General features: G+C 39.3%; 1 protein-coding gene across 4 annotated transcripts in view; it reads right to left on the reverse strand.

Moving 5' to 3' along the window:
• The window catches only part of COL14A1 (collagen type XIV alpha 1 chain), a 178020-nt gene that overhangs the window by 87267 nt on the left and 63180 nt on the right, over nucleotides 1–27573 (reverse strand). For 3 of the 4 annotated variants that reach the window (XM_059671813.1, XM_059671812.1, XM_059671815.1), the window contains exons 15-24: nucleotides 26408–26534; nucleotides 24644–24783; nucleotides 24031–24163; nucleotides 22649–22708; nucleotides 20715–20866; nucleotides 15363–15492; nucleotides 11099–11221; nucleotides 10120–10269; nucleotides 7257–7373; nucleotides 1286–1432 (exon numbers count right to left, since the gene is read on the reverse strand). In XM_059671813.1, coding sequence (XP_059527796.1) covers nucleotides 1286–1432; nucleotides 7257–7373; nucleotides 10120–10269; nucleotides 11099–11221; nucleotides 15363–15492; nucleotides 20715–20866; nucleotides 22649–22708; nucleotides 24031–24163; nucleotides 24644–24783; nucleotides 26408–26534 — 1279 coding nt within the window. The remainder of the gene's footprint in view (nucleotides 1–1285; nucleotides 1433–7256; nucleotides 7374–10119; nucleotides 10270–11098; nucleotides 11222–15362; nucleotides 15493–20714; nucleotides 20867–22648; nucleotides 22709–24030; nucleotides 24164–24643; nucleotides 24784–26407; nucleotides 26535–27573) is intronic. The other variant, XM_059671814.1, reaches the window with a different exon arrangement.

Genomic DNA, 27573 nt, shown 5'->3' on the forward strand with positions numbered 1-27573 from the left:
ATACATTCTACAGTGTGAATAAACCTCAAAAACATATGCTAAAGTTAAAAAAAAAACCCACAAACATATGCTAAGTGAAAAATGCCAAATGTAAAAGGTTACGTACTATATATTCCCATTTATAGGAAATGTCTAGAAAAGGCCAATCTACTATGAGAAAAGATAGTAAATTGCCTGGGGCTGAAGAGGGGACTGGGGATTGACTGAACAGACATGAAAGATATCTTTGAGTTGGTGAAACGTCTCAGAGTTGGATTGTAGTGATGGCTGTTCAACTCTTTGTATTAAAGAGTATTGAATTGGACATTTAAAACCGGTGAATTTTATGTATTGATATACATATACCTCAAATACCTGTGTAATATAATGTTGAATATTTCAGTTATGAAAATCTTTGTATTAGAAAAAAATAGATGATTCCATTTATTAAACATTGTCTTTCTGTGTTTGAAAACCACACATTGATGATTTCTTTCCACGTGTCCCAGATCAACTGAAAGACTGATCTATTGCCAGCAGAAAAAAAGTGTCACATAGGTGACAGAGGGGCTTCCAAGGAAAGCCCACTGCCCACCACCTCTTCCGACACAGGTCCTCAGGGATTTTGAGTTTAAATTCAAGATTCCAAGTTAAGCACACAAATGTCCCCTAGAATTCACTGCAGTTCAAGTCGTTTTAATGCCTGTGGCCTCTAGGTCAGGAATCCTTGATTAGAAGCCATTCCAAGAAGCTGACACTCTCCTTGCTCTTTAGAACATGTAAAAAGTGCTTTGTTTTAATTTTATACTTTGCCTTTCCCTTCAGTGCATCAGATCTGCAGCCAACTTGGAAAAAGTACAAGAGCCTCTTAAGTAGGCAATAACTCTAGGGTCAGTCAATTGGAACATGTTGGCTCCATGCCCACCCACATGGCTGTGGTAATATGCCATTGTTTTAATGTCAGGACCCGGTCCTTAAACTTCATTTCACACTCCACATACCACAAGTGTTCCTTATGGGTATAGATCACAATATAAGTCATTGTTCAAGCACTTTGCCATCATATGGCCTTATAATTCCTTGTGAAGTGTACGGAGGATGGGGAAATGCCATACAGATGCATCAATGGGCCACAGGCAGTGAATTCTGAGCCTGGATTGGAGGAATAAAACTTGTATTACAGATAGCCCTGGGCAGAAATAGCTAATATTCTTCTAAATGGAATAAAGTGTTTTTTTTAACCCAAACAGGATGCCTAAAAACTATGCGTGGAGATGGGGATCAGGAGAGAAGGCACTAGACTTACTTGTTTTTTCCATTATGCTCACACTGGGTCCCTCAGTCTCCTGAAGCTTTGTGTAAACACTGATTTTATATTGTGAATCGGGCTGAAGTCCATAGAAGCAATGCCTGCTTGTCCCTCCACCCACAGTAGATTCTTGCTTTTGTGTATCTATAATAAAAACAAAACACATGAACATGACATTTTAAAAAACAGCCAACCATAGGTGATTTGCTTCTAAAATGCTTAATATGCCTGGCCTAATCAGATAACTCTAGGATGAATTATACTTGTTTGAGGAATTACCTATTTATATAAAAGGCTAATATGCAAAGTGTCCCCTTGGGAGTTTGACCGGGGAAAATGGGAGTTCGATTGCTTGCTATGACATGTGCTGACCACCAGAGGGTAGCACAGAACATGGTGGGCGACCAGCGGTGGCCTCAAGGCGCTGAGGGAGTGAGGGAAGGAGTGAGGGAGGCAGGGAGGCAGGAGGCAGGAGGCAGGGAGGCGTGAGGCGGGGAGGGAGGGAACCTGATCGGCCCTGATCACCAGCCAGGCCCTAGGAACCCTACTCATGCCTGAATTTTGTGCACCGGGCCTCTAGTATCATATAATTGTTTTTTTGTTTTTTTTTAAAAAATCATTGTATCACACAAATTTCCATTTATGTGATTTTCTCTCTAGAACAATTATGCAAATTTCCCCCTAGAATGATTTTCATCTGATCCTTAAGTTGTATCCATCTAGCCAAAACTTTACATAGCTTTATTTCTAGAAATTAAAAAATCAGTGTTAAAAATACATTTGAGACACCTGGGGAATTGAAGCATCTATGTCATAATGTCCAGCAGAGTGTCCTGGGTCCTGCATGTTCTCTGGTTGGGGGTCTCAGTAACTACTCATAGGACATTAACTACATCACACATATTTTTTAGTGGTTAAAAAAACTCCTTCAAAATTTTATCTGCAGCTTATTAAATATAAAGAAAAGAGAGAAAACATAAAAACAGACCAGTTGCTTTTTTTAAGTTCAAAATGCAAAAATGTTAAATACTTATTTTTTCCTACTTTGAAAGTATAATACCTGTTAAATTTCAAACTATATTTTAACATATAGGAACAAAACATATATATTACAATATACATTTGTCAGAACAAACATAACATGTGTTATTTAAATATGTCAATGGATAAATCCTGATTTTTAAAAATATAAACTAAAGCCTTTTGTTCAATGAAATTTAAAACTTATTTTTATAACTGTAAATATTAAAGAGTATCAAAGTGAACTTTGTAATATAATCTTTAGTAATACATTTGTTCAGAATGAATTAAGGTCTACTTCAATAATTTCTTTATCATGCACTTTACAAAATGATGAAATGAAAACATTATTTAGGTGTTTGTGAGGTTATATACTGCTATGAAAGGAGTTTGATAGCAAGGAAATGTTAGTAACCCTGTGTTCTGCCTTACTGGTGTCCAAGTTCAGTCTGGCTCAGCACCCCACTAAAGCTGCTTCTTTCTAACCCTTAACCACAACTTTGGAGCCTCTTGCAAGCTACTGTGAGCCACCTGTAATGCAAACATTTCCTAAACCCTATGCATGAATCATATTCATCTATCGCCATAAGAGTTTCCAGGGACTCTCCTGGAATCAATTCTAGAAATGTGCTCTTCTGTCATCTCCTCTATTTCTTGTGAATACCCATGCACTCTACAGACCCTTGACAATAAGAATATAAATGGGTTTTACTACTCAAAAAAAAATCTACAAATCTTTGGAAAACTGGAACAGTCACTGTAAAATTAATGGGAAACAGTATGGTTTGATTCCCAATACTAACAAAGAGGGGTTACATGAATGGGGGTGTATCCATGTTGCTTTTGGCATGTGTGATTCATGTCTAATGGCTTTGCCCTAAAGGAAAACATTTAAACTGATCAAATGATGACTAATTTCCTCAACCCCATGTGCCAAAAGCAGGGAGTTCATTTATTTTTTGGAACAGGGAGAAAAAATTCTGTCTTTGTGCATTCATTCTTATGAAGCATGCTCTGGGTTGTTGTCATGCTGATAATGATGCCATAATTTGACTCACCAAAATGTCCTAAGAGTAGTTACTGAGATCCCCAACCAAAGAATATGCAGGATCCAGATACTCGGAACTTTATGATATAAATGCTCCCATTCCATAGGTGTCTCAAATACCCTGATCCCCCATCATAATGTTACAGCTTCAAAAAGTTTAATCTTCATCTGGAAACAGCCAAGTGCCCATCAGTAGATGAGAGGGTAAAAAAAGCTGTGGTACATTTACACAATGGAATACTATGCAGCAGTAAAAAAGAAGGATCTCTTACCCTTTGAGACAGTCTGGGTGAACCTGGAGACTATCATGCTAAGCGAATTAAGCCAGTTAGAGAAAACAAATATCACATAATCTTACTTATAAGTGGAATCTGATGAACAAAATAGGTCCAGAGGTATGAATGCATGAGACAGATCTCAGTGAAGGAGAGGGGGTTAAAGGGAAGGGGGACAGAGATTAACCAAAGAACATTTATGGCATAACCCATGGACACAGACAATAGCATGAAGAAGGCCTGAGGTGAGAGTGGGGTGGAGCGGGGCTAAAAGGGAGAAAATGCGAGACATCTATAATACTGTCAACAATAAAATAAAATGTATTTAAAAAGTTTAATCTTGAGAGTAGGCTGCATTTCATGACCCCACCCCTTTTTTTAAGGTAGGCTCTCCATTATCCTTCGATTCTCTCTCTTTATTAAAAAGGGAAAATTGACATATCAACACCTATACATAGAAGACAAATTGAGCATCCTTTGAAACTTTTTTTTAAAACAGAGAGAAAAGAAATTCACTGAGTTATGGAGATGAGGGAGGGAATATAGCATTTGGGCCCATGTCATGTGTAAATACATGAACTTGAAGGGAAATGTTATGCTGAACCTCAGATGCAAAGTCAAACTCAAAACAGCTGGAGAGAGACAGAACTCCAGAGCATCCACAGAACTAAAGGAGGCTCTCATGGGGTTCTGATTTACCCAAGACCAAACGTCTCTGTCTTTGGTCTATCCTACTACTAACCAAAAGCCTACAATTTAATTTGGCAAGTGAAGGACTGACTCAAAGCAGATTTTATTTCAGCCTCTCCTGAAAGGACCTTATCCTTCTGGTAATCTTCTTTTTGGGGTGTGTCTTGGCTATGTAAAATGTAACAATATTTACATGGGTAGAGGACATCTGTATTTTCTCATGTCTTGCATCTAATCCCTCTCTATTTGAATCCATTCTTCCCCAGTCTTGGCCTTTATGATTTGGGAAGGACAGGGAAACAACCCCTCTCTCCCTCCAAAAAAAAAAAGGGGTGGTGGTGGAAGTCAACTAGATCCGACCCGTCAATTTATTTCATGATCTTGAATTCAATGATGGATTTAGGGGCATCTGACACATATTGGCTCAGTTCCTGGACTGTTGTTAGTTACTGAGAAAGAGTAGCTTTTTTTTTTTTTTTTTTTAACAAAGACTGTTAAGCTAGAAGCTGAGAGGATGTCATTCTGGATCTGACGGAGGCCAACTCACAGAGTCTGGTTGAGAATGAACCAGATACTAGTGAACTTTGCAGTATATTAGCCAAGAAATCGATCCTTTTGCTTACGTCTCTTTTATCTGCACTTTTGCCATTTACAAACAAACAAACAAACAAACCTGAATGATACAGCCTCGCTACCTTTGCTCGCAAAAACCTTGGAAATGTGTATGTATTTCAGGTAAAAACCTCAAAAGAAGTAATTTTAGAGAAACTGAAGCCCAAAGAAGAAAATTAGCCAATAATTATGGTTAGAACAGAGGTCTCTCCACTGACTTTATCCCAAAACATGAGTGCACATGACCAAACCATAGGGAATATTTTTTTTTTTAAAGAAAGAACCTGGAAAAAGTTACCTGTCAAACAATAGGAATTTGCCAGAGGTATTTAGAAATAGGTCAGCCTGGGATAAAGTGTTTCTCCATCACATGGAGGAATTCGGTCTCATTTCTCTCTACTATTTCCTCTGGGGTACAAACACTAAAGTTTCTGCAAAGGCAATATTTGTAAGCCAATGGGTGCTATTTCAGAGTTAAAACAGCAGGGACTCCAGGACTCATCAGCCCATGGAAGAATGGGCATCTGACCACAAGTCCTTCAATGCAGTGGTCAGGATGATGATCACATTTCTCTGTGAGGTAAAGAAACCCAACCTAAAACCAACTCATAGAGACAGAGAACAGATTAGTGGTTGCCAGGCGCAGTGGGTGAAGGGTGGGAAAAATGGGTGAAGAAGGTCAAAGATAAAAAAGAAAGAAACTCAATCTAATTTGTCCCCCACTCCAAAGTAGAAAGACTATTCCTTGACCTAAATTGTGTAAGTTAAAATATTTAAACATAGTCCTCACTGCTATCTCCACATTCACACCCCACACCCAACACTCCTTTTTGAGGTTATTGATTATAGCCTGTTGATGTCCTGTAGGTTAATGATATTCAGTTAGATAACTGGATAAATGAGATGTAGGTTAACTAGGCTCATAAATCTCTCAGCAATAAATGTTGATAAAAAATAAATACTTTTGTTCATTCTTGTTTAATTGAGACTATTGAGTCTCTGTTAAAGAGGCTTCTGGCAGCCTGAAAATTATACTGAAGGAGTACAAGTTAACTTAACTTGAAGATAAGAAGGAAATGTAGACTCCTATTTTTTTGCCAGTGAAGATCCTGGCTTCAGAAAGAGCTTATGGATTACCAGATCAATGTCACCAGGCACATCAATCATATCCTCTGATAAGAATCCCAATGTTATTTTGCAAATAGGCTACAATAAAAGCATTTAGTTAAAAATACATATGGAATTCGCTAATTCCACCAATAAACCAGTTTTCATATAATTTTATGTAAATCTACATAATTATAATTTTTATGAAAGATAATAAATAAATCCACAGGAGCCTATGTCCCTTCATGTCAAGTTCTTAAATTTTTATAAAAAGATAAAGGCATGAGGGGGTAATTTGGAAGTGTGATTTTTATACTTAGTATTTTTTAAAGCTTAACAAATTCCAATAAACATCAACCCTTCCATATTAAAATGTGAATTAGCTAGTTGTTTAAAGATATATGAAACATAACTAAAGATTTTATCATTGTTTCACAAGGATTGCATATCTTTCATCTACTCCTGCTTAAGCATCCCATTAATCATATTAAATACAACCACAGAATCCCTGTGACGGTCCTGACTTTCCCTTACTCAATGTTCATTCTGAATTAAAGTCAGTCACTTATGTTTAGCCCATGTCAGGCTAAAGGAATTCCTACAGGATCACACACAGGGAACCAAGGGATTAGTGGCTTTAATTCAGCCACTAATTGTTGAGACAATGCCTAGGGTGGGGTGGGTAGAATCTCTTCTCCTGGTGCTCTTATTCTATTGTATACCATCTCCTGAATGAGAGTCTGTTGCTCACCAATTACCCCAAAAGTAAAAAAAAAAAAAAAAAAAAAAAATCACTACGAATAATATTCAAGTCAAACCTAGATCCCCAATGAGTAACTACCACAATTATAGCACTGATTTTAATGTATGTTAATCCTGGCTATTGGGTTCCTATTACAAATAGAAGCTGACATTTCTCAGGTGCTTAATGTGTGCAAAGCACTGTTACAAGTCCTATCTCAGCTTAATCCTCACACGATGCCAGCATATCAGCACTATGGTCCCACCATTAACAGACAAGAAAGTGGAGGTTGGAGAGTTCAATAATCGGCTTAACCAGTCACTTTGACTCCATATCCTGCATAATCCATAACACAATATTGCCTCCTCAATGAGAGGGCTCTGGTCTAATGTTATGTGCATGTTGTCCATAGGGACTTGCACAGAGCTAAGTCCTCAGTCCTTGACAAAAACAGATGTGGTGAATTGCACTTACCCTGGACGGATTCTATAACTATCCTGTAGGCAGTGGCATGACGGTGCACTTGCCACTGAGCACACAAGCTGGTCATTTGAATCTGGTCTGCTTGAAGATTGGTCACACCCAAAAACACTGTAAGGAAATAGAAACAGAGCTATAGCACACTGCAGACAATACCACAAATGTCCCCAAGTCCACAGTGAACTTTAACATGATAAAATATGAATTCAAAGTTCCTTAGTGAGAGGTGGGAAGAAACCCATCAACTCACAATACATTTTTTCACTAAAAAATAAGTTTTATGACATGAAAAAGCAGTCATAAAACATTATATATTTTTCAGTCTGTCATATTTGTAAACAAGAAAGGAAATATTCAGAGGAAAAGAACTAGGTGCAATGGATGCTGAAATTATGGGTGACTTTTAATCTTCCCTCTTTATTTATTTGTTTTCTAAATATTCAAAAATTAATACATATTACCTTTATAATAAAAATAAAATACAATATGTACTTATCAACCAGTGAAAGATAGTGATGGCTTAAATAAAAGGGAAGAGCAAAGTGGACAAAATTGGAAGTCTTACTCAAGGGAGAGCAGTTTCATGTGGACTGGCCTTCAAAGCATGATTGAATAAAAATGAGAAAATTTTTGAAAATTTAAAAATAAAAGATTTCAGACAGATTCCTAGTAATCTATGATGGTAAAAAATGATTCACCAAAAAGTTATTTTGGGAAGCTGTAAAATTATTGTTTTTCTAAGACAGCAGAAGAGTAAGCATATGATGTTTATCATTTAATCCAAGAAGAAAAAGCAAAAAATTAATAATATTTGCTTTCTCTAATGACCTCTGATGCTCATCCATCTCATTTTTTCTTACTTATTCCTCTCTCTTAGCTACCTAATAAAATGTTTTAAAAAGCTCAAAATTATTTTTCAAATTGGTGAAGATGATCTTGTCTAATCACAACTTACATCTGTACATCATTCCTTTGTTAGATCAGAGAAGAAAGATCTATCTTTTTAAAGCCAATTAAAATGCCCTCTGTACCCCCATGAAAAAAGGAAAAGGACATCAATAAAGATTCATATAACCACACTAAATTTAAAAAACAACTGAAATTAATGTAGTTGCCATTGTGTGGAGTTTTATTTTGCTTGGGAGAAAGGAGAGAAAACACATCATAAGCTGCTCTCACTTTTATTTTGATGATAGAATATAAAACAATTTAATACTCTCTGTCTTTTTACATCTATTTGGAATACCCAACATATTTATTAAAGGGGAGAAGATGGATGGAACAGAAGGAAGAGGAAAGCAGACAAAGGGTGGTGGATAGACAGAAACAAAACAGATTAAGGAGAAGAGAGATGGATGAAAGAATCCTAGAGACAGAAAAATGGCACAGACAGAAAGGGTAATCTAGAAAGGAACTGGAGATAAACTGGAGGAGAGGGGAGGGAGAGGTTGGGAAAATGCACAGCGGCTTTTAAGGCATTTCTGAGGAAGGACTGTAGGGTTGCTATAACAGCACAACAGGAATACCTTGGAGGTTAAGACAGTGCCCAGAAGAATAGCACTTGAACAGCCAAGTACAAGATCAGGACCATAGTCCAAAGTCTTGCCAAATCTCTTCAAGACAGAAACTATTTCCGTTGAGATTAAATTGACTTTGTATCTAGCCCATAAGATTTGAAGATACTCCATAAAAGAGTTGCCTCTCGGTGGCCAAATATAGGTGTCTTGATATCTGTTAAAATATACACCCCATTCTTGCACAATTCCATGTATCCGTTTAATTGATTAGAGATGAGCATGAGCTAGGAGCCAAGGGCATAAAGCACAATGACTACAATAGTAATGGTAGTTGTTAACTGAGCACTGGCCATATGGTAGACACTTTTAATATGTTATCTGTTTAATCTTCACAATCAGCCTGTACATGGTTATTATGATCTTCATTATAGCGTGGAGAAAACTTGGGCTTGGAGAAGCTAAGTAATTTGCTCAAGGCCATAGCTAACAAGTAGCAGATTTAAGGCTCAGACTTTTGATCACATCGTGACTGTCACTCTCAAGGGTGGGGCCATGCACTCAGGATGAATTTCATTAACCTGTAGCCAAACCATTTTTATGTTGGACTTTTCTGTATTATCTTTAATGTGTATTAAAAATACTGGTCTTCTGTTTAGAGTAATTATGTGGGTTTTGAAAGTATTTAAGTAAAAAAAAAAAAACAACCAAAAAACTGTACGTCGACTTAAAGAAATATATTAAACAGATGGTGGGGAAGTACAACAAACATCAGCAATACGGAACAAACACGCTGGAGTTTGGAAACACTGCATTATGCCACGGGTGTCTGGGGGTTGCATATGCCAATGAGAAGTCCCAGATGGTGGGACAGCATGAAAACCCTCAAAAGGTGGAGAAGGAAGTCCTTAGACTGGTACATATATCTTTTAGGCATGGTGTGTGTGTGTGTGTATGTGTGTGTGTTAAGGTAGGGAGTAATGAAAGTTTTGAGAAAAGGCAATTTCCCCACTGGACCAACTTTAACTGGCTTGGCTGTATCATGCTACACGCTACTTGGAAAATTTCACCTAATTTGAACAATGCCAACAAAGACTTTCCAGAAGGAAATCCTATCCACCACCATCAAGTCCAGTTGAACGCCAGGCTCTGACAGTCCGCCTGCCAGCCAGGACTCTGAACTAGAGCCCGAGTTAGGAACACACCTTTCTTTCCACGAAACACCATCCAGAAAGAAAAGAAAAAGAAAAACCAGCCGCCAAGTTGAAGGAGGAGTTGAGTTACAGTAAAAACAGAGCGGCAAAACCACACATGGGGCTGAGACAACAGGACATGGGCCTTACATGTTTTCACCACGCCTGTCAGGGCATCGCTGAAGCCAGAGGCCTGGGAGGCAAATATCTTCACATTGTAGTCCATTCCGCTGAGGAGGTTTGTGATGAGAATGGTGTTAATGTTCGGTCCCACGAACGTTTCCAGGGTTGGGCCAGCAACTGAAAGGAGAAAGAGTGGATTTCGGTTACAACTGAATATGAAAACACGCCTGAAGTGAACTGTACTTAGTCATGGTTTCCTAGTTGCCCAGGATTACACAGCAGTGCTGGGGTTTGAATCCAGGCCCATTCAGCTCTAAGATGGCTACACCTGATGACCATTCTTGGGCTTTCCCGGGATCTGGTCCTTTTCTTAAATATAGCTCTTTCCTTAGTGCTTACTCAAAGAAGCTGGCCCACCTGACACTCCTCCAGCTGCCATATTGTGAGGCCTTCACAGTGGGGCTACCGTGTGGCCATAGGCTCTGGGACACTTGCCCGACTGAAGAAGTCATCCTCAATGGCCCCTTCCCAGACACCCAGTCATTTCTTAAGTAAGGTCATAGCTTCATCATTCTGATTATCTCTACCCTAACACTAACCATCCTAGAAATGCCTTTTTATTTTCAAGAAAGGTAAGAGATTCTTCCCACTTTTTTTATAAAAAATGTTTTTATTGACTTTTTAAAGAGAGGGGGATAGAGAAATAGAAATATTGATGAGACAGAAACATCATCGATCAGCTACCTCCAGCATGGCCACTCCTCCCCCCATCCAGGAGATCAAGCCTGCAACCCAGGCATGTGCCCTGACCAGGAATTGAACTGGTGGCCTCTTGGTTCCTGGGTCAATGCTCAACTGCTGAGCTACACTGGCTGGGCGAGACTCTTCCCACTTCTTAAAGCCAAAGATAGATAGAAATATTTTGTCAAAACAAAAATAACTAATCTTAAAAGACATGTCAGCTGCCTAATCATGCTAACAATATATGTTTTTAAAGTATACTTACCACTAACAGGTTTGTAGACGATCCTATAGCCCTTTACAGGGGAAGATGGGGGATCCCACGTAATACGCAACCTGTTGTACCATTCTTCTGAGACCTGTAAGTTTTGGGGACCAGATGGTGGCACTGAGCAGGAAAGAAAAGGAAAATCAGGATTTCATGTGGTTTCCATGTTTACAATCTATAGTATTGTTAACAAAATCTGAAATATCTTCCCACAGTGTTAAAAATATTTGCAGGTGAAAATACACTAAAACACATGGTGAGAAACCTTTGAGAGTCCACATCTGTTTTGAATATTAAATATATAGGAACTAATTGTGCTTGTGATGAAATGCTTTTATCTGAAGATCAGCAGTTCATTCAATATTACTTTGGTTTCTTCTTCAGTGAATTTTAAGTAAAATTGAACTGAATAGTGTTTATTAAAATTTCTATATACATGCCACTCTGTTCCACTATCCAAGTATGTTTGTTGAGCAATATCAAGGGTGAGCACACAATAGTAATGATGGTAATTCTTGGAGGTAAGATTCTGATGTGTTTTTTTTTTTGCTTTTATCTTCCTACTAGTGGCCTGGTGCATGAATTTGTGCACATTGAAAGGAAATTAATTCGAAGAAATATTTTAATATCGCTATTCACCCTTTCTTTATAATAGAAGTGTCAACCAAATTCATGATCGAAAATGACAGATGGAAATACACACGTGCGATTAGCACCAGCGAGAGCTTTATACGTATCATGCATGCGTGATACTTGTTTAATTAGACCTGCTTTCTGATTTAGCTAAACTTTTTCCAGCCGAGTGAAGCACCCCAACATCTCTTTCAGGTAATTGTCAGCAACACTGCAGTAAATATCAACACAAAGCAGATTATTATTGTAGATCATGCAGGGAGAACAAAGGGTAAAATATTTAACTGCAGCATGTTTGACTATATTCTGTACAGTGAGAAAACCTGAAGTCATTTTCAAGTTCCACCATTTCTTACTTCTTTCAGTCAGGCCAATTTTCTAACCTTTCTAAATCCCTGTTTTGTGGCTAATGAAAAGAAAATAGGATTCCACTGAGTCTCCTATCTACCTAGTCCAGGACTTCTGTGAGGATCAAATGAGATGAGGCATGGGAAAATGCTTCACAAACATTTGATTGCAATGTAAAATGTTTCCACCTGGGTGCTCCTGGACTGAAGAAACTGCAAGGAGACTAGTCACTAGGGAGTGGAAGCAGGCCATTGCTAGTTGATGACAGTACCCACAGCGACCATTTTGGGGCTGGCCATGGGATCTCGGCAGTGTTGGCTAAGATTTGGTGGGCTGTTGCACTGGGGTGGTGGCAGTGCCTGTGTCCCACTTGGGGGAAGCCAAGTGTTGCTTTTTGGGTGCTGTTTCTCTGTACACATCATGGCAGCTCTTGCATTGAGCATCTATCCCCAGTTGGAAGGTGAGAAGGACGCTTAGCATATTAGCCTTTTATATAGATAGATTGCCTATATTGTTTAAAATTTTATGTTATAATTTATCAACTTTTTAATCAAAACATTAAAGCCATTTATATGGAGGTCCTTTATAAACTATTGTGCATACTGATGGATAATATCCTTATCATTTTGTTGTTGCTGCAATTTAATTGTGTTGACCACTGCTTAAAATAAGTGGGCCATCCACTAACACTTTGAAATAATTTTACTATGTAGCTATTGTTACATGTGATGGTAGTTCTTCAATGAGATTTAAGTTATATTTCTATAATAATAATCTTTAAACAGTTTTTATTTGTGTGAGTATACATGTGTATTTAACATGAAACCCTTTTGCAAATTATGCTAATTTTAACATATGAAAGTTAAACCTAGATCTTTGAGCCCTGGTCATTGGCAGTTAGAGGGAGACCCTTTGTCTTCCCACCTTCTTCCTCTCCTTTCAAGTCTCCCCACAGTGAAGGGGTTTACAGTAAATTTATGAAATATTAGAGTGTTAACTAACACAGTTCAAAATCAACTCAGAACAGCAGAATTTACTAATCTTATTTTAAACCACCCTTACATGCATTTTTTAACAACCTGGATTTCAGACAGATAAGGATGATGTCTTTAAAACACATAGTAGGTTAGGTGAATACTATTTGATTGTCTTCCTTAATTGCTGTTTAAGCCTGTGGTTTCCAAGTATTTATGAAGCAGCAAAATATGCTAGAAATTCCAACGTGTTGATCAAAATCATGATCAAATCAAGATGCCCATGTGGGGGTGCAGTGGAAGAAAAGCTTGGAGCTTTCCCACTGCTCGGCTCTTCCCTGCCTTCTCTCTGTCCACATGATCCCTGAGGAGATAACTGTAGCAACTCTTAGAATTCACAATACCCTGAGTGATCTTTAGCAAAGTGTGAAGGCTTGGTGGAGGTCTGGGTGGAAGAACTCTAAGCATGGTCCTGGGGAGGAGGGAGAGATGCCACCACTGTCAAATAAGAAGATAATACCCATCAGCTCAGCTGATCAGTCAGGACTTGGGGCTGCAGTTACAGAATTTAGTGACTTGCACACTTGAAAAATTCCTACTCAGATGCCTAGAGTACAAGATTCAACTCTGGCCAGGGTTCTGCAGCAAATCATATTTAACCATTGGGTAATTGTGGTAGATTAAAGATGGACACTTTTTTTTTTAACTTTGCTCCCATTGAGTGGTGGAGGCTATGACCCTCTCTTTGAATCTGTGGGTTCTATGACCACCTTGACTTGTAGACTACAGCAGAAGTGACACTGTACTAGTGTCAGGAATAGACCTTAACTTTCTGCCTCTTGGAACCCTTGCTCTTATAGTCCTTAGTCACTATCTAAGAACCATGACTACCGTGTTGGAAAGACCACATGGAAAGGCTCTTAGACTATATGGAGACAAAGGGACTCTGCTAAGTCCAGACTTCCAGGCACCCTCATCGAGATGCCAGGCATGTGGGTGAACTTGTCTCAAACACTCCACACCAACTCGGCTACCAGGTGGCCATGATCAATACTATGTGAAATGGAAGGATTTCCCAGCAAGCCTTGACTAATTTCCTAACCCACAAAATCATACAATATAACAAAATGATTGCTATTTGAAGCCACTAGTTTCTGGGGCAGTCTTCATGCAAGCGCAGACAACTACACAGTCATGAAGACAACTAAGACTTTAGGGCTTTGACCAAGGGTTTTCATGCATGTTCCTCACTTGATCACCATGGCCAATTCACCTAAAACAAGTACTTTGTGAGGACTCCTCTGCGCTGTGGGAGTCTGGCATGCAGAGATGCACAGATGAGGTCCTGGGCTCTCATAATGCTACCTTCCAGGGATGGGAGACAGACAGTGAACAAATAGCAACATAAACAAGAAAATATCAGCCAGCAGATCATGCAGTGCCCTGACATAAGCAAAACAAAAGCAAACAAAGCAGGATGATATCCTAGACCTAGACAGCGGGAGCTACTTCGCATGGAGGGTCAGAAAAGTCTGAGAAGATGACATGCAGATGACGCCAAAATGACAAGGAAAAGCCAGAAATGCAAACATCTGGGAAAGGATATTCCACATGGAAGGACTAGTGAGTGCATAGGTCCTATGGCAGGAACAAGCTTCAAATGTCCAATGCAGAGCAGAAAAGGAGGTATGGCTGTGGCAACTGTTAGGAGGTGAGATTAAAGAGATCCTTGCAGGTCATAAACGGCCTTGTAGGACCTTGGGAAGAATGTGGGATTTTATTCTGAGTACAATGGAAAACCATTAGGACGCTTCAAAGAAAGGCAGGAGGAGGTGATTTACATTTTGAAAAGCCCCTCAGGCTATTGTGAGGAGAACAAAGGATCCAAGTACAGAAGCAGAAAGATTCCATAGGGCCTGGGGCATTCGTTTTAGTGAGAGAGACTGTGGCTTGGATTAGGGGGGGGAGCAGTTAGAGGAAGATAAAGTGGACAGGCATGCAGAAAGCATTTTGGAGAATCAATAGAGCTTGTGATGAATTGGATGCTGAAGGAGTAAGATGTAGTTGTTTTTAAGTCTTAGCTTTTACAGACAAGAAAACTTAAGCCCAGAGCAGTTAAGCAACTTGCCCAAAGTCACACAGTTTGAATGTGTGAAGACAGAATTCAAACCCAGATTGTCTGTCTCCAAATTTCTTTTGCCCTTTTCACCACAGTACTGGTCCTCTGTTATTTGGGGTAAATTACCGGGAGGAGCATTTTTGAAGAATTGGCCAGCTAGTATCCACAGGGAGAAAGCTTCACTCACAGGTTTTTCCAGGGGCAGAGACGCTGACACCTTCTCCGTCATCGTAGATGGGAGTCACCGTGACCTTGTATTCCGTATCAGGAAGCAGAGGCTTCAGAAGGAGGTTGTTCTGGCTTCCAGGCACCATGACCTGTGCCGAAAAGCAAAGGGCTGTGTAAGACCTCTTCTCCCACTGGCCTAATGAAGCAGGACTATAGGCACTTCCAAATGATTAGAAGTGAGATGTGTTTAGAGAGTGATGAGAAAAAAAGCATTCATGCAAAAGCATTTCTCTCTGAAATTCCCCTTACAGTAACCCCTACTTTATAACCTCTGATGCAGAGAGTTTAAATGTGAAGCTCTTCGGCCCTGAGGAATGGTCTCCTTTCAACATATTTTCAGCATTTGTAAAGTATCCGGAAGAGACAATCATCATCTATTTGGAAAACAGGCGATCATAACTTTGGAGGGTTCATTCTGTCCTAATTCTACTTAAGTATCTTTCCGAAATTCAGCCTTCTATTCTCTACTCTTTCAGAGATAATCTAATCTCAGCATTTTGGAAAAGAATGGGTGCTAGCCAAGAACAACAGAACGACACATTTTATCCAAGTTTTCCAGATCAAAACATATTGACCAGTAACGCTAAAAAAAAAAATGTTGCTAAAAGGAGATGTTTTCCTCATTCTGAACTCATCATCACTCTGTCTCAAAGGCTGTAAAAAATGAAATGCAGCCGTGGGGTCGACACCACACAAGCATTGCTGCGCCGTACATGGGGCTTAGCAGTACAGATTCTGGCATCCCTAGAAGAGACGTGGACCAGAAAAGCCACGTGCTCTCAATGCAAAAACCACAAACGTTTCTGCTTGCACTCCAGCAGCGAGATGCTGACACATCTTGGGCCATTTAAGGAACTTAATCACGCCTGGAAAAATGCTGGAATATAAGAACTGACCCAAACGCGTTTAAGGCAGTCACAAGACCTGGACAGCTGGAGATGCTTTTCGGTGCAGATGCCAGTAGGCAAAGGGCTGCGCTGTCTACTTCTGGATGCGAAAAGGAACCTATAAATCATGGAATAAGCCCTAAGAAAGCCTCCAGTTGACCCCAGGAGCAGCTGTTGTTAAGATATTGCTCAGCTCTAAAAACAATGGTTTACATATATATGAAAAAAAGGAAATCTGAATTAGACGATTTTATAGTGGATGGATGTGATTTTGCTCCCCATAGGAAAGGAACATTGAAATATACAGGGTTGTATGAGGTGGCCCTGGGAGGGAGGGTTTCTAACAGGAGCTTTGCTTTATTCTAGAAGGAGGTAGATAACTCTGGCATTAAGATAATGCAAAGGAAGAATTGTGGTTGCCCTGACTTGTATTATTACCCCATCAATGTAGCTTCCTTTAGGCTGTTTCTTTTAAATAGAACTCCTCCGGACCACAGAGCCTGGGCTTTCATGCCAAGAGGTTTGTTTAGCAAACGGCCCATGTTGGTGGTCCTTAAATAAGGTCTTCTCTCAAACTGACAAACGCACGCCCTTGGAACTAATCACATTTCCACTGTGTAATACTGAAAAGCAGTGGGGCCATTTCGGAGGATGCAGCTAGCTTGCCAGTGAGTAGTTGCTGTGGTTTATAATCACAGCCATCATTTTCTCATCAATTATTATGTGCCAGGTGCTACTCTAAGTAGTCTAATATAGTAATTCACTTCATCTTCAGCACAACCCTTTCAGGTAAGTATTATCATTACACTCTTTTTACAGATGGGGAAACTGAGGCCCACACAGCTATTGAGTAAAGGAGCCAGGTTGAAATCCTGGACATGCAGTCTGAGCCTTTAACCACCACCCTCTACTCTGTGCTGCTGGAACCTTTTAACCCTAATGATATTCATGTCAGTTTCCTCTGCCCTTCTGGGGTATGCAAAGTTCCTTCTGCTTGGCCTCTGCTTGTTTGCACAAAGCAAGGTAAAGATGGGCTCCTACCAAAAACAGATGCTGGAGATCACAGCAGATGCTGGTTTTGTTTCTAAAACAATTCTATAAAAGATGCTCACGGTTGAGTGGGATGCAAGTCTAACCAGCAAACTTCATGTTTTAATTTTTGTCACAAATGCAACTTCACATCTGGCTCCATCATTGCCCAAAGCTCTTCAGAGCAGCCTGATTTTTTCCAGGAAGCTGTTCCCTCAGTAGAAAGAGGATCTCCTACATCTCACTGTGTTCCTGTCTTATAACGCTCTCTTTCTGGACAGTGATTCTCATGCTATCCGTGGTGATGCATTAGGTGGTGTTGGTGCTGTTGTTTTAATTCCCAGCCATTGAAGACCAAGATTTTTATGAAATACAATAAAACAAAATTGCTGGATAAATGGCCATGTTCTTGGATATTTCGGCAATGTCAAATTGCTATACATGTTTCTAAAGCTTCACCTTCACCTCTGAATTTATCTTGTAGGAGACTGAGCCACACTCTGAGTCTCCCTGCTCTAGAGTATTTCTTACAAGTCAGAATTCAGGTCATGGTTATGGATTTTGACACCCAGAAAAGTCTGGAATCCTGATTAACCTTTCACAAATAAAGAAGTGTGAGCCTGGCCGGTGTAGCTCAGTGGTTGAGTGTCAACCTATGAAACAGGAGGTCACGGCTGGATTTCCAGTCAGGGCATACACTTGGTTTGCAGGCTCAATCCCCAGTAGGGTGCATGCAAGAGACAGCCAATCAGTGATTCTCATCATTGTTGTTTCTATCTCTCTCTCCCCCTCTCCCTTCATCTCTGAAATCAATTAAAAAAAATGGAGAAGAAGAAGTGTGAGACCTCTCTACTCTGACAACAAAACTCAGAGCCATGTCATTGCCACTTTTCCAGATCTCAGAGCAGAGGTGAAAGTCAATCCTTATGAAACTTTTGACAGGTAGCTTTACTTTCTAAGAGTTCAAAAGCATTTTATTGGAAAAATTTGGTAGATTTGATTATGCTTAGGAAATACATAAATAAGTCACTTCAACTGGCAAAGTAAATTTAATTCCCTTTGTTTATATACAGTGTGTCCCCCAAAAAATGTATACACACTTAACGGCTGATAGCTCAATTGATGTTTCTTTCTCTTCAGTTAACCCATTGGAATGAATAATTATTCAATGTGTGTATACATTTTTGGGGACATCCTGTATATACTAAAGCTTGACTTTGGTTTATAATCTTATATACGTACACTGTCCTCCAACATCAATAGTCTATCTTGTCATTTCCTGAAGTAAATGTAATCAGCTTTTATAGTTAGGGAAATTTTAGAAAGATGGTAAGAGGCATTTCTCAATCCACACACATTTCCTTTATCACCTTTGTAACATATTTTAGCCATCTGCCATTCCCTGCCAAATGTCATTATTTTAAGATATTTCTTTGGTGCCCTTGGGTTTTGATAGAAAATTGCAACTGTCTGTCCCACGTTAATTTAAATTTAGATGTACCACTTTCTGTCTCCAATAACAATACATTACATTTGCATAGCAGTAACAATTCACAAAACACTGAGATATAAATCCCCAATTAATCCTCAGTTAGGTCCCTGACGATATGCCTATAAAGTAAGAGTGCAGAATCCAATTTAATTAGAATTCACTAAGGTGCTTGATATTCAAAGAATTCTAGAATACTTTCTTCTGTACTAGCTTACTGAAAACACTTCTGCGCAGTAAAGAATCACTACCAAATTTATCAATATTTTTCATTTTTATTAAGGGTTTGTTTAACTGGGGCATATGTGCTTTAAGATTTTTTATCTATTTTTTCCCCCTTCATTTAGGTTGTCGAAGTGTTTCTAAATAAACAGTGTGGAATGAAAGGCACTAACAAAGGGAAAATTATCTAGGGACAATCCAAAGAAAATATTATCATTATTTTACCTTGCATAGCTTATAAGTACATGCCTGAGATTAAATTGTTACTCTTTCCAAATTAGCAAGAATGATTGAACAAGAAGCTTGATGTGTTTCTTGGAAAGAGTAAAAACAAAAACAAAACAAAAAAATACTCTCATTCTGGGAATTTTTTATGGGTCTCGTTTTTAGTAACTAAATTAAAACACAATGACAATAACAGGGGGAAAGAAAACATCCAAATTATATCTTTAGTTACCATTTCTAAGCACAGGTTTTTTTTTTAAATTACCAATCGTGGATCATTTGAAATTTATGGCCTGAGTTAATGTATGATTTAACCTGTTTTGTTTAAGTGTTCATTAACTTTCCAAAAGTACTCCCAGACCAGTTTCCTGGACCTTTTGACTATTCACAGTAGATGTGTCTATTCTAGGGTTATCATTGTGTTCTGTAATGATTCCTTTTCCAGCCTGAAATAAAGTACAGTACTTTCCTAATAGAATTTTGGGCTCAGAAAATTTTTTTAGAAAAGCACATGAATAAAAATAATTTTTCATCAAAGGCTCTATAAGTAAGGAAGAGTGAGAAAGGATAATGATGTTATTCTTGAGCAATCATGAATTTGGAGACTTCTTTCCTAGAATGGTTCAAACACAATGCACTGACAAGAAATGCAAATAATGAGGCTAAATAAAGCATGTTCCATGATAGAAAAAAAAAAAAAAAAGGAAAACTCTTTTGGATGCAAACTAGGGTTCTCTGGTCTGATAAGACGTATACCTAGGAAACAATTTTCAGGTTCTAGACTAAAAGGAATGATGCAGTATAAATTAAGAAAATATTGGAAGGCCATAATGAAGAATGTACCCAGGTTTCCAATAGAAAACAAACAAACAAATATCGATTTCACAACTTAAAGAAAATGTAACACATAAAAATCTAAATCCCCTAAGGGAGATGCTCATGATTAAGAATAAATTTAAAATGACTATAAATCTGCTCAAAAATGGGTTGATATCAATGAAAAATATAACTATTTGTTAATGGATGGCATTTTATTAGGTATTCTTCAACTACATAAAGAAGACCTTTCACGTATCAGACTCCCAACGTCAAAAAAAAAATATGTGTAAAGTTTATATGTTAAATATGTACATATACAGAGACAAGTGTCTCATGGACTATTTATGAGCCAACTTTGCTTTGGTGATCTAAGAAGTAATCAAGGCAGCAGAAGCAACATGAGAAACAAGGTTCAGAGCCTCTATCAATTTGAAGCAGGTTGTATGTGGAGCAAGTTTTGGAGATGAACAGGTCCTCAAGAAATCAGTATTTAAGTTTGGATTAAATGAAAACAGTTTCTGGAGATGATAGAGTCAGGAGAAAGTAGCATAGAGAGCACTTGCATCCATCTCTGGAGATAGCCTTGTTAGCTCTGTTAGTCAAGAAACCTCAGATTCTAGTCCGCTGTGTTTATACAGACCGTTCCTACCACTTCTTCCGCAGGGTCCCCTTGAGCAGTCAGGTAGGTCACCCTGAACTGCTGCACACTGCTGTCTGAAATGTCCCATGTTACCCGCAGGCTAGAAGTGGTTTCATCATCTATAGCCAGGTTTCTGATTCCTGTCCGGAAAACTGGAATAAACACAACCAAGGATTAAACGAATTTTTAACCCATCGTATCCCCAAATGAGCTACAGAGGCCATTTGTGGACATGGCATCAGGTATCATTTCATGTATTGCTCTAACATAGACCCACATGAAGAACAACTTAGCTTTAGTGGCTAATGGGGAGCCATGATACCTACTGCCAGCAAATAAAAATGGGTTTAAGAGATGCTGACAAGGTGAGACCAGGGACACCTCAAAACTCTCAGTTCTGTGTATACACTAGTAAAAGAAACTGTAGAGAAGCCCGGGACTAGGAAACCCAAAGTGGAGCCCACCGGGGCGACGCTCATGAAATCTCACACTCGCGCTTTGTTGGAGAAGCAGATATGATGGACCAGATGTGGTCAGCCTCAGAGAGCGAGCCAGCATCCAACATGCATCCCATTCACTTGTCCCATAAGTGCAAATCTCTCACCATGGCTGCCTCTCCCCATTCAGCCCACACAGAGATCGTCCTTTCTTTGATATCTGTCCCAACTCCTTCACCTATATTCTCTGACACATTCCTTCTTATCTGCCAAGGTGCCAGCTCCCTTATATGTCTCATTTTTTCTTCTCCTTTTTGTGCTGACTTCCTTGTATGCTGTCCATCTCTACTAATTCTTTCTTTTCTTCATTCATTTCTTCTTTTATTCAATCAACGTGCACGAATCTTTTTCCTTTTGTCAGACTGTTAGGCCTTTGAGATAGATAATGACTAACACTTGACCAAAATAATGAAAGTGTCATAGAGGAGGCAGGAGAGTGACATTTACCAGGCAAAACTGGGGGGCCGGGGGGGTGGGGGAGGTGCCAGGCAGAGAGAACAGGAGGCAGCAACATCTCACCTTTAGGACTAGGAGTTCTAGGTGACAGGGGGAAACCAGAACACAATCTGGATCATGGATATTATGATAAAGAGATTTGGGGGAATGAAGAAAGGATCAATAAAGATTAACTAAAGAATGAATGAATCAGTGAATGAATGAATGGGTAAATAATGGAAAACCCAGAAACCCTCAGAAGGGCTTTAGGTAGGGAAATAAATGATATCATTAAACTTGTGTTTTACCTAGTTGACTCTGACAGTTGGAAGGTGAATTATAGTCAAGGGAGAAATTAAGATGAGATAGAAAACAGCTGCTATAGAAAGACCACTAGACCAGCCAGATCTCGGTTATCCACAAATATAGGAAACCATGATATAAATAATTGTCAACAGCGAGCAACAGGAGAAGTCACTGAGATCAAGAGGTGGCCAGAGACTCCAGGGCTTGCTATGATAACATCCTCTGAAAAGATTACATGGAAATCCAAAACAAATATGAAAAAGGTAGAGAGATGTAAGAGTGAGAGGAGACTACAGGACCTATTGGTATTTAAGAGTAAGAAGAGCCCTAGCTGGTTTGGCTCTGTGGATAGAGTATCGGCCTGCGGACTGAAGAGTCCCTGGTTCGATTCCGGTCAAGGGCACATGCCCAGTGGGGGATGTGCAGGAGGCAGCCAATCAATGATTCTCTCTCATTATTGATGTTTCTCTCTTTCTCTCCTTTTCCCTACCTCTCTGAACTCAATAAAAATATATTTTTTTAAAAAAAAAGAAAGAAATTCACTGAAATAAGAATAAGAAGGGGCTGAGCGGCATGACATTTGAACTGAATGCCTTGTTCCTAATTACTAATATAAAATAAACACAACTAAGATAACATAACTTCAGTTCAAATCAAACTTTTCTTTTGGTTAGATAGACTTTGATTTGTTCTTACCTGATGTCACAGGTTTCGTAGGTACTATGGTCGTAGCTGGTTCAGTCCAACCACCGTCAACTAAAAAAACATGTATTTCTTTAAAATTATGTAATAGTAATAACTCTATATATTTGTGTATAGAATTTTATAGTATTCAAAGAAAAGTTCACCTATATTATCTCATTTGCTTCTCATAACAATCTTGGCAGTGGTGGCAAGAGTGAAGAAGTGAGTTGTAAGTCAGGCAGACATTGTATCTATTCCACAGATAAGGAAACTGAAACCCAAAGAAGTTAAAGTTCCCAATCACAGATGCCAGCCTTCATATAAATGTTTGACTTACACCTATACAGTTGTGAAACCTTCCAGTTACTTTATAATGAGGCATAGCCATGGTAATTCAAGGAAATTAAACAGTGCTATCCATCAAGTTGTGAAAGGGCTGCCAAACAAGGCCGCACACCTTCTATTTCTTGAATCCATCCTAGGTAACTAGTGGGGGGAGCAGCTGTGTGGTGCTCCAACAAGATTCTCTTTCCAGGGTCAAAATATTCATCCACCAGCTTCTGAAATACTGGCTGCGGAGGCTCTGAGCTCTGGGAACTGTCTTGCCTGAGGTCATAGACTGTCAGGGAATGACCTACCTCCAATGATGGGGATGCAGGGATACAAAAGCCCAGGCCCTTTGAGTCAACTTGGGACAACTCAGAAGGGTTATCCCAGGTCTAGAGCTCCTAATAGAATTAGCTGAGGACTCAGTTTTAGCTCTTTCCTGTGCCTTATCCAGCCAGTCTTACTTCCTTACAGATGTATCTCCTAACTACAGTCTTAAATAAACCTTCTGGATACAATTTTGTTTCAGAATCTGATTCCAGGGAACCCAATCAAAGAAAATTTAATGTGTTTAATACTTCATATTTAAAAAATGAAGGGATGAATGAATCAGCGAGTGTATTTTGTACATGATTCTTGGAACCAAGATCAACTTGGGAAATTCCATAAACTCTTGATGGATATGTTTTCCCTAGGTTTATTTGTTTGCTCATTAGTTCATTTACAAATTATTTCATCCATCCATCCATCCATCCATCCATCCATGCAGCAAGTATTTATTGCAGTTAAAATTTGCCAAGTACTGTGCTAAGTGCTGGAGATATTATAGTGAACAAGATAGACGTAGTCCCAGCTTTATGGTGGTAATAGTCTAAGATGCAAAGGTGCTTTATATATTGGTTTCATTAAAGGTGAAGATACAGGAAGAATTCGGGGAGGCAGGGGGAGACGAGAAATGGAAGCCTCTGTAGCCCAGGATAAGGCTGATGGGTGGGGAACCTGGTGTAGTGAGAGGGTGTCTGATGGTGGGAGTTGGTGATGTCCATCTTGACCAGACCAAGACTTACGTGTGGTCCCGACAGCAGTCACCACCTCACTCTCGCTTCCATCATCCAGTACAGCCAACAGTGAAACTTCATATTCAGTGCCAGGCTCCAGGCCTTTAATAACATGTGAGTCCTGGTCTTCTTTTAGGATGACCTGAAAAACATTTAGTGTGTAGTACACGGTTTTATTTGAATAACAGAGGAGAAAGTTAAGAAAAATAATAATAATAAGGAAAAATGTTGCCCCAAGTGTAAGCAAGAAATGACTAAGCTTAAAGAACTCTAGGGACATGGAATTCAGCTTTAAGGTCAAACCAGGGACTTCCTTCCTTTCAGCTCCCTTAGCAAATAAACTAGGAATATTTCAAAGGCAGAATTTTGAAGTTTCGTTAAATGTCACTTAGGAAAGTGAAAGAATCTGAAAAGATATAAAATATAAAACTAAAGAGCTAGCAAGAATGCACTTCAAATCATATGCTTTGACATTTATAAAACTCTCTGCCGTGCAAAATATTAATTACTTCTGGGATTCTCAATCTATTTTCAAGGGAAGACCAACTCCAACGCAGCGCTGGGCCTTCGCTTCCAGACAAAACGGTCCGGATGAGTTTTCAGTCTGTTCCCCACCACTCACTTCTTCGGTCTTCCCGCCGTAGACTGGGATCCACATCAGCTTGTGCTGCCCTTCCTCCGCCGAGAGGGGGTGCCAGGTCACTCTGAAGCTGTCTGTCGTCACCTCATCAATTTCCAAGTATTGCTGGGCTGGAACTTCCTCTGTGAGCCAAGGAAAGAGATTTTGTGAGGAAACTGAGAAGGTGAGCAAGCCGTCGCTCCTGGGGGCCGCAGGAGGAGAAGGCTGCCTGTGAGGGACCCCTTGCTTCGGGGAAGGGGAGCCCGTCAGCCCAGTGTGGCCTTCCTGCCACCGCTCCCAGCATTTTCCCACCGGATGAAACAGGAAGACCTTGGGCACAGCAGACCTGACGAGTTTTCCAGTAATTTCCAGAACTCTTAGGCTCTCTATTTGGCTCTTTCATTAACCATAAAAAATAAAAGTGTCACACTCAATATTTATTTTCCCAGTACTTTGAGGAAATTAACAAAATGGTGCCCTAGAGGTCTGAGAAATGTCCCTTTTCACTTTATGCACTTTCTTTTTTTAAAAAAAAATTGTTTTATTACAGTCTACCTTCAACAGTATTTTGTATCGGCTTCAGGTGTACAGCACAGTGGTTTGACAATCGTATGCTTTAAGTGTTCTCCCCAACCTCCCCCCACCCATACTTCCAGCATCCACCTGGCACCACAGTCATCACAACATCATCAACTATATTCCCCGTGGCTTTATTCCACTTTCATGCCTAATACACTCTCTAGAAATAAGTTAATCCTAGAGAAGAACCGTCATCCTTTTAATCTTTTACATATGGCTGCCATCGGAAGTGACATATAATTTATTAGACCTCCCACTATTTCACTGCTTACACGCTTCTGAGATGTACAATTAAGGATATTCAACCACACCCCCCCCCCATGAATTGGAAATCATTGATTTTTGTTATTTGAAATCAGAGATGTGAAACATGCTTTGACAGGACACCATGCGAATTCTCAACCTATTTTCAAGGGAAGAACAACTCAAATGCAGCGCCCTTGGGAGGTTTTGTGAAATGACTGAACTTATTTTGGTGACCATTATTTCTCAGGCCCGCTTAATTCTCATCTCTCTCCAAATGACCTTCTCACCGCCTCACATTTGTTTGCATGTGCAATCTGCATAAGTTCAGAAAGTCAACAATAGAATTGTGGACACCAGGAGCCAAAAATATTTTATATATTTTGAGTGACTATAGAGTATATGTAAGAAAGAAAAATAACCCATTCATTCCCTATTTTTTTAGTAGTTAAAATATCTCATATTTTTGTATTAATATTTTAGGCTGCATGAAAATACATTATTGGCTATAATATATTTTCATAATTGATGTATTAGGTTAAATAGTATATAACTCTCATTTTGTGGACTAAAAGCTTTTGGATATCAGCAATTTTGGAAGTTTAACGTAATAGATGCATATAGGAATGCAAAAAAGTTGTGAAATGTTTACATTAATAGAACCAAAGAAACAATGTGAGGTTAGGAAGAAAACAATGTATACTTTCATTTAAATGAGACCTTTGGAATTTTGATGGTCTTTTCTCTCTTTCTTTGCTTTGGTAGAAAATAATTAGCCAGTATGCATTCTAGTCACCTAGAATGTTGGTTTGTGAATAATAATATAAAATAAACACAAATGAAAATGCAATCTCTTTCAGATCACAATCGAAGAAGCTAATCCATTTTGTGGTTTATTTAAAGTTACTGTTGGAAACTTTTCAAACCATAATAGGACTTACTTACCCGTGGTAAAACTCGCAGTCAGAGGCTCGGACTGCCCCTCATCATAGATGGAGGAGATGGCAATAGTGTACTCCGTGAGGGGTGTCAAGCCCTTCAGAGGGAATGTAGTAATAGGATCAACTTCAACCTGCAAAGGAGAGGAGGCATAATAGATATACCAGACACTCTCAAATGCTGGAAACAGAAATCATTTTATTACTGTCTTTAGTTCACGTGGCTGGCAGCAGAGCTATAAATACTTACAAAAAATTACTGAATTATAAAACCAGTCAGTTTATATATACACATTCTAAACTTATACCCTTCAATAGATTACCTATCAGTTAATTTGCAGGACATCTTCGCAACCAATATTATTTCCATTCATTAACTATATAGGAAGTAAAGTGCACAATGCTCATATATATAGAATGTTCTCAGGCTGGTCTGCTAGGAGCAGCTGTTTTTCGGCTTCATTGTCTGGGCTCTGCTGACTCCCCAACTAAGTAATACACAGTACCTCCTATAGGAGATTCATGCGGGGACAGAATCAGGAAATGCGCATATTAAAAACTAGAGGCCCGGTGCACGAAAATCGTGCACAGGTAGGGTCCCTAGGCTTGGCCGGCGATCAAGCCGATTGGGGCCTTCTGGATGCCAGCCGCTGGCCAGGGCCTTCCTTTGTTCTGTGCCACCCCTCGGTGGTCAGCGCACATCATAGCAAGCAATTGAACTCCCCAGGGGACACTTTGCATATTAGCCTTTTATATAGAGCGATAATAGTCAATAATTTAAATTTTCCTTTCTCTTTTTGGGGAAAATATGTATCAATATCTTTAGGGCACAAAGGGATGAAGTTCTGAAAATAAGGACCAAGGGTGTAAAGAAAGAGAAGAATTAGAAAGGGGAAGAAACAAGAACAGACCTTGAAGAAAAAAAAATAAAGTAGGAGGCAATGAGGGCAGGATCTAGGAGAGAGAGACCTAAGCAAAGTCATCCTCAGACTCAGACAAAGAATAGACACAGCTTTATCTTTGAGAGGCTGGGTCTTGGGCTGCTGAGGTACATACAGGGAACATATAGGAGACCAAGTAAATGGAGCCTCCCACCTAAGCACTGTACATACATTGTCTCAATTGATGCTCACAAACCCCTTTAAGGTAGGTACTTACAGTAAGGCACCCTTG

This window comes from Myotis daubentonii, chromosome 17 (assembly GCF_963259705.1).
Source record: "Myotis daubentonii chromosome 17, mMyoDau2.1, whole genome shotgun sequence".
Taxonomy (NCBI): Eukaryota; Metazoa; Chordata; class Mammalia; order Chiroptera; family Vespertilionidae; genus Myotis; species Myotis daubentonii.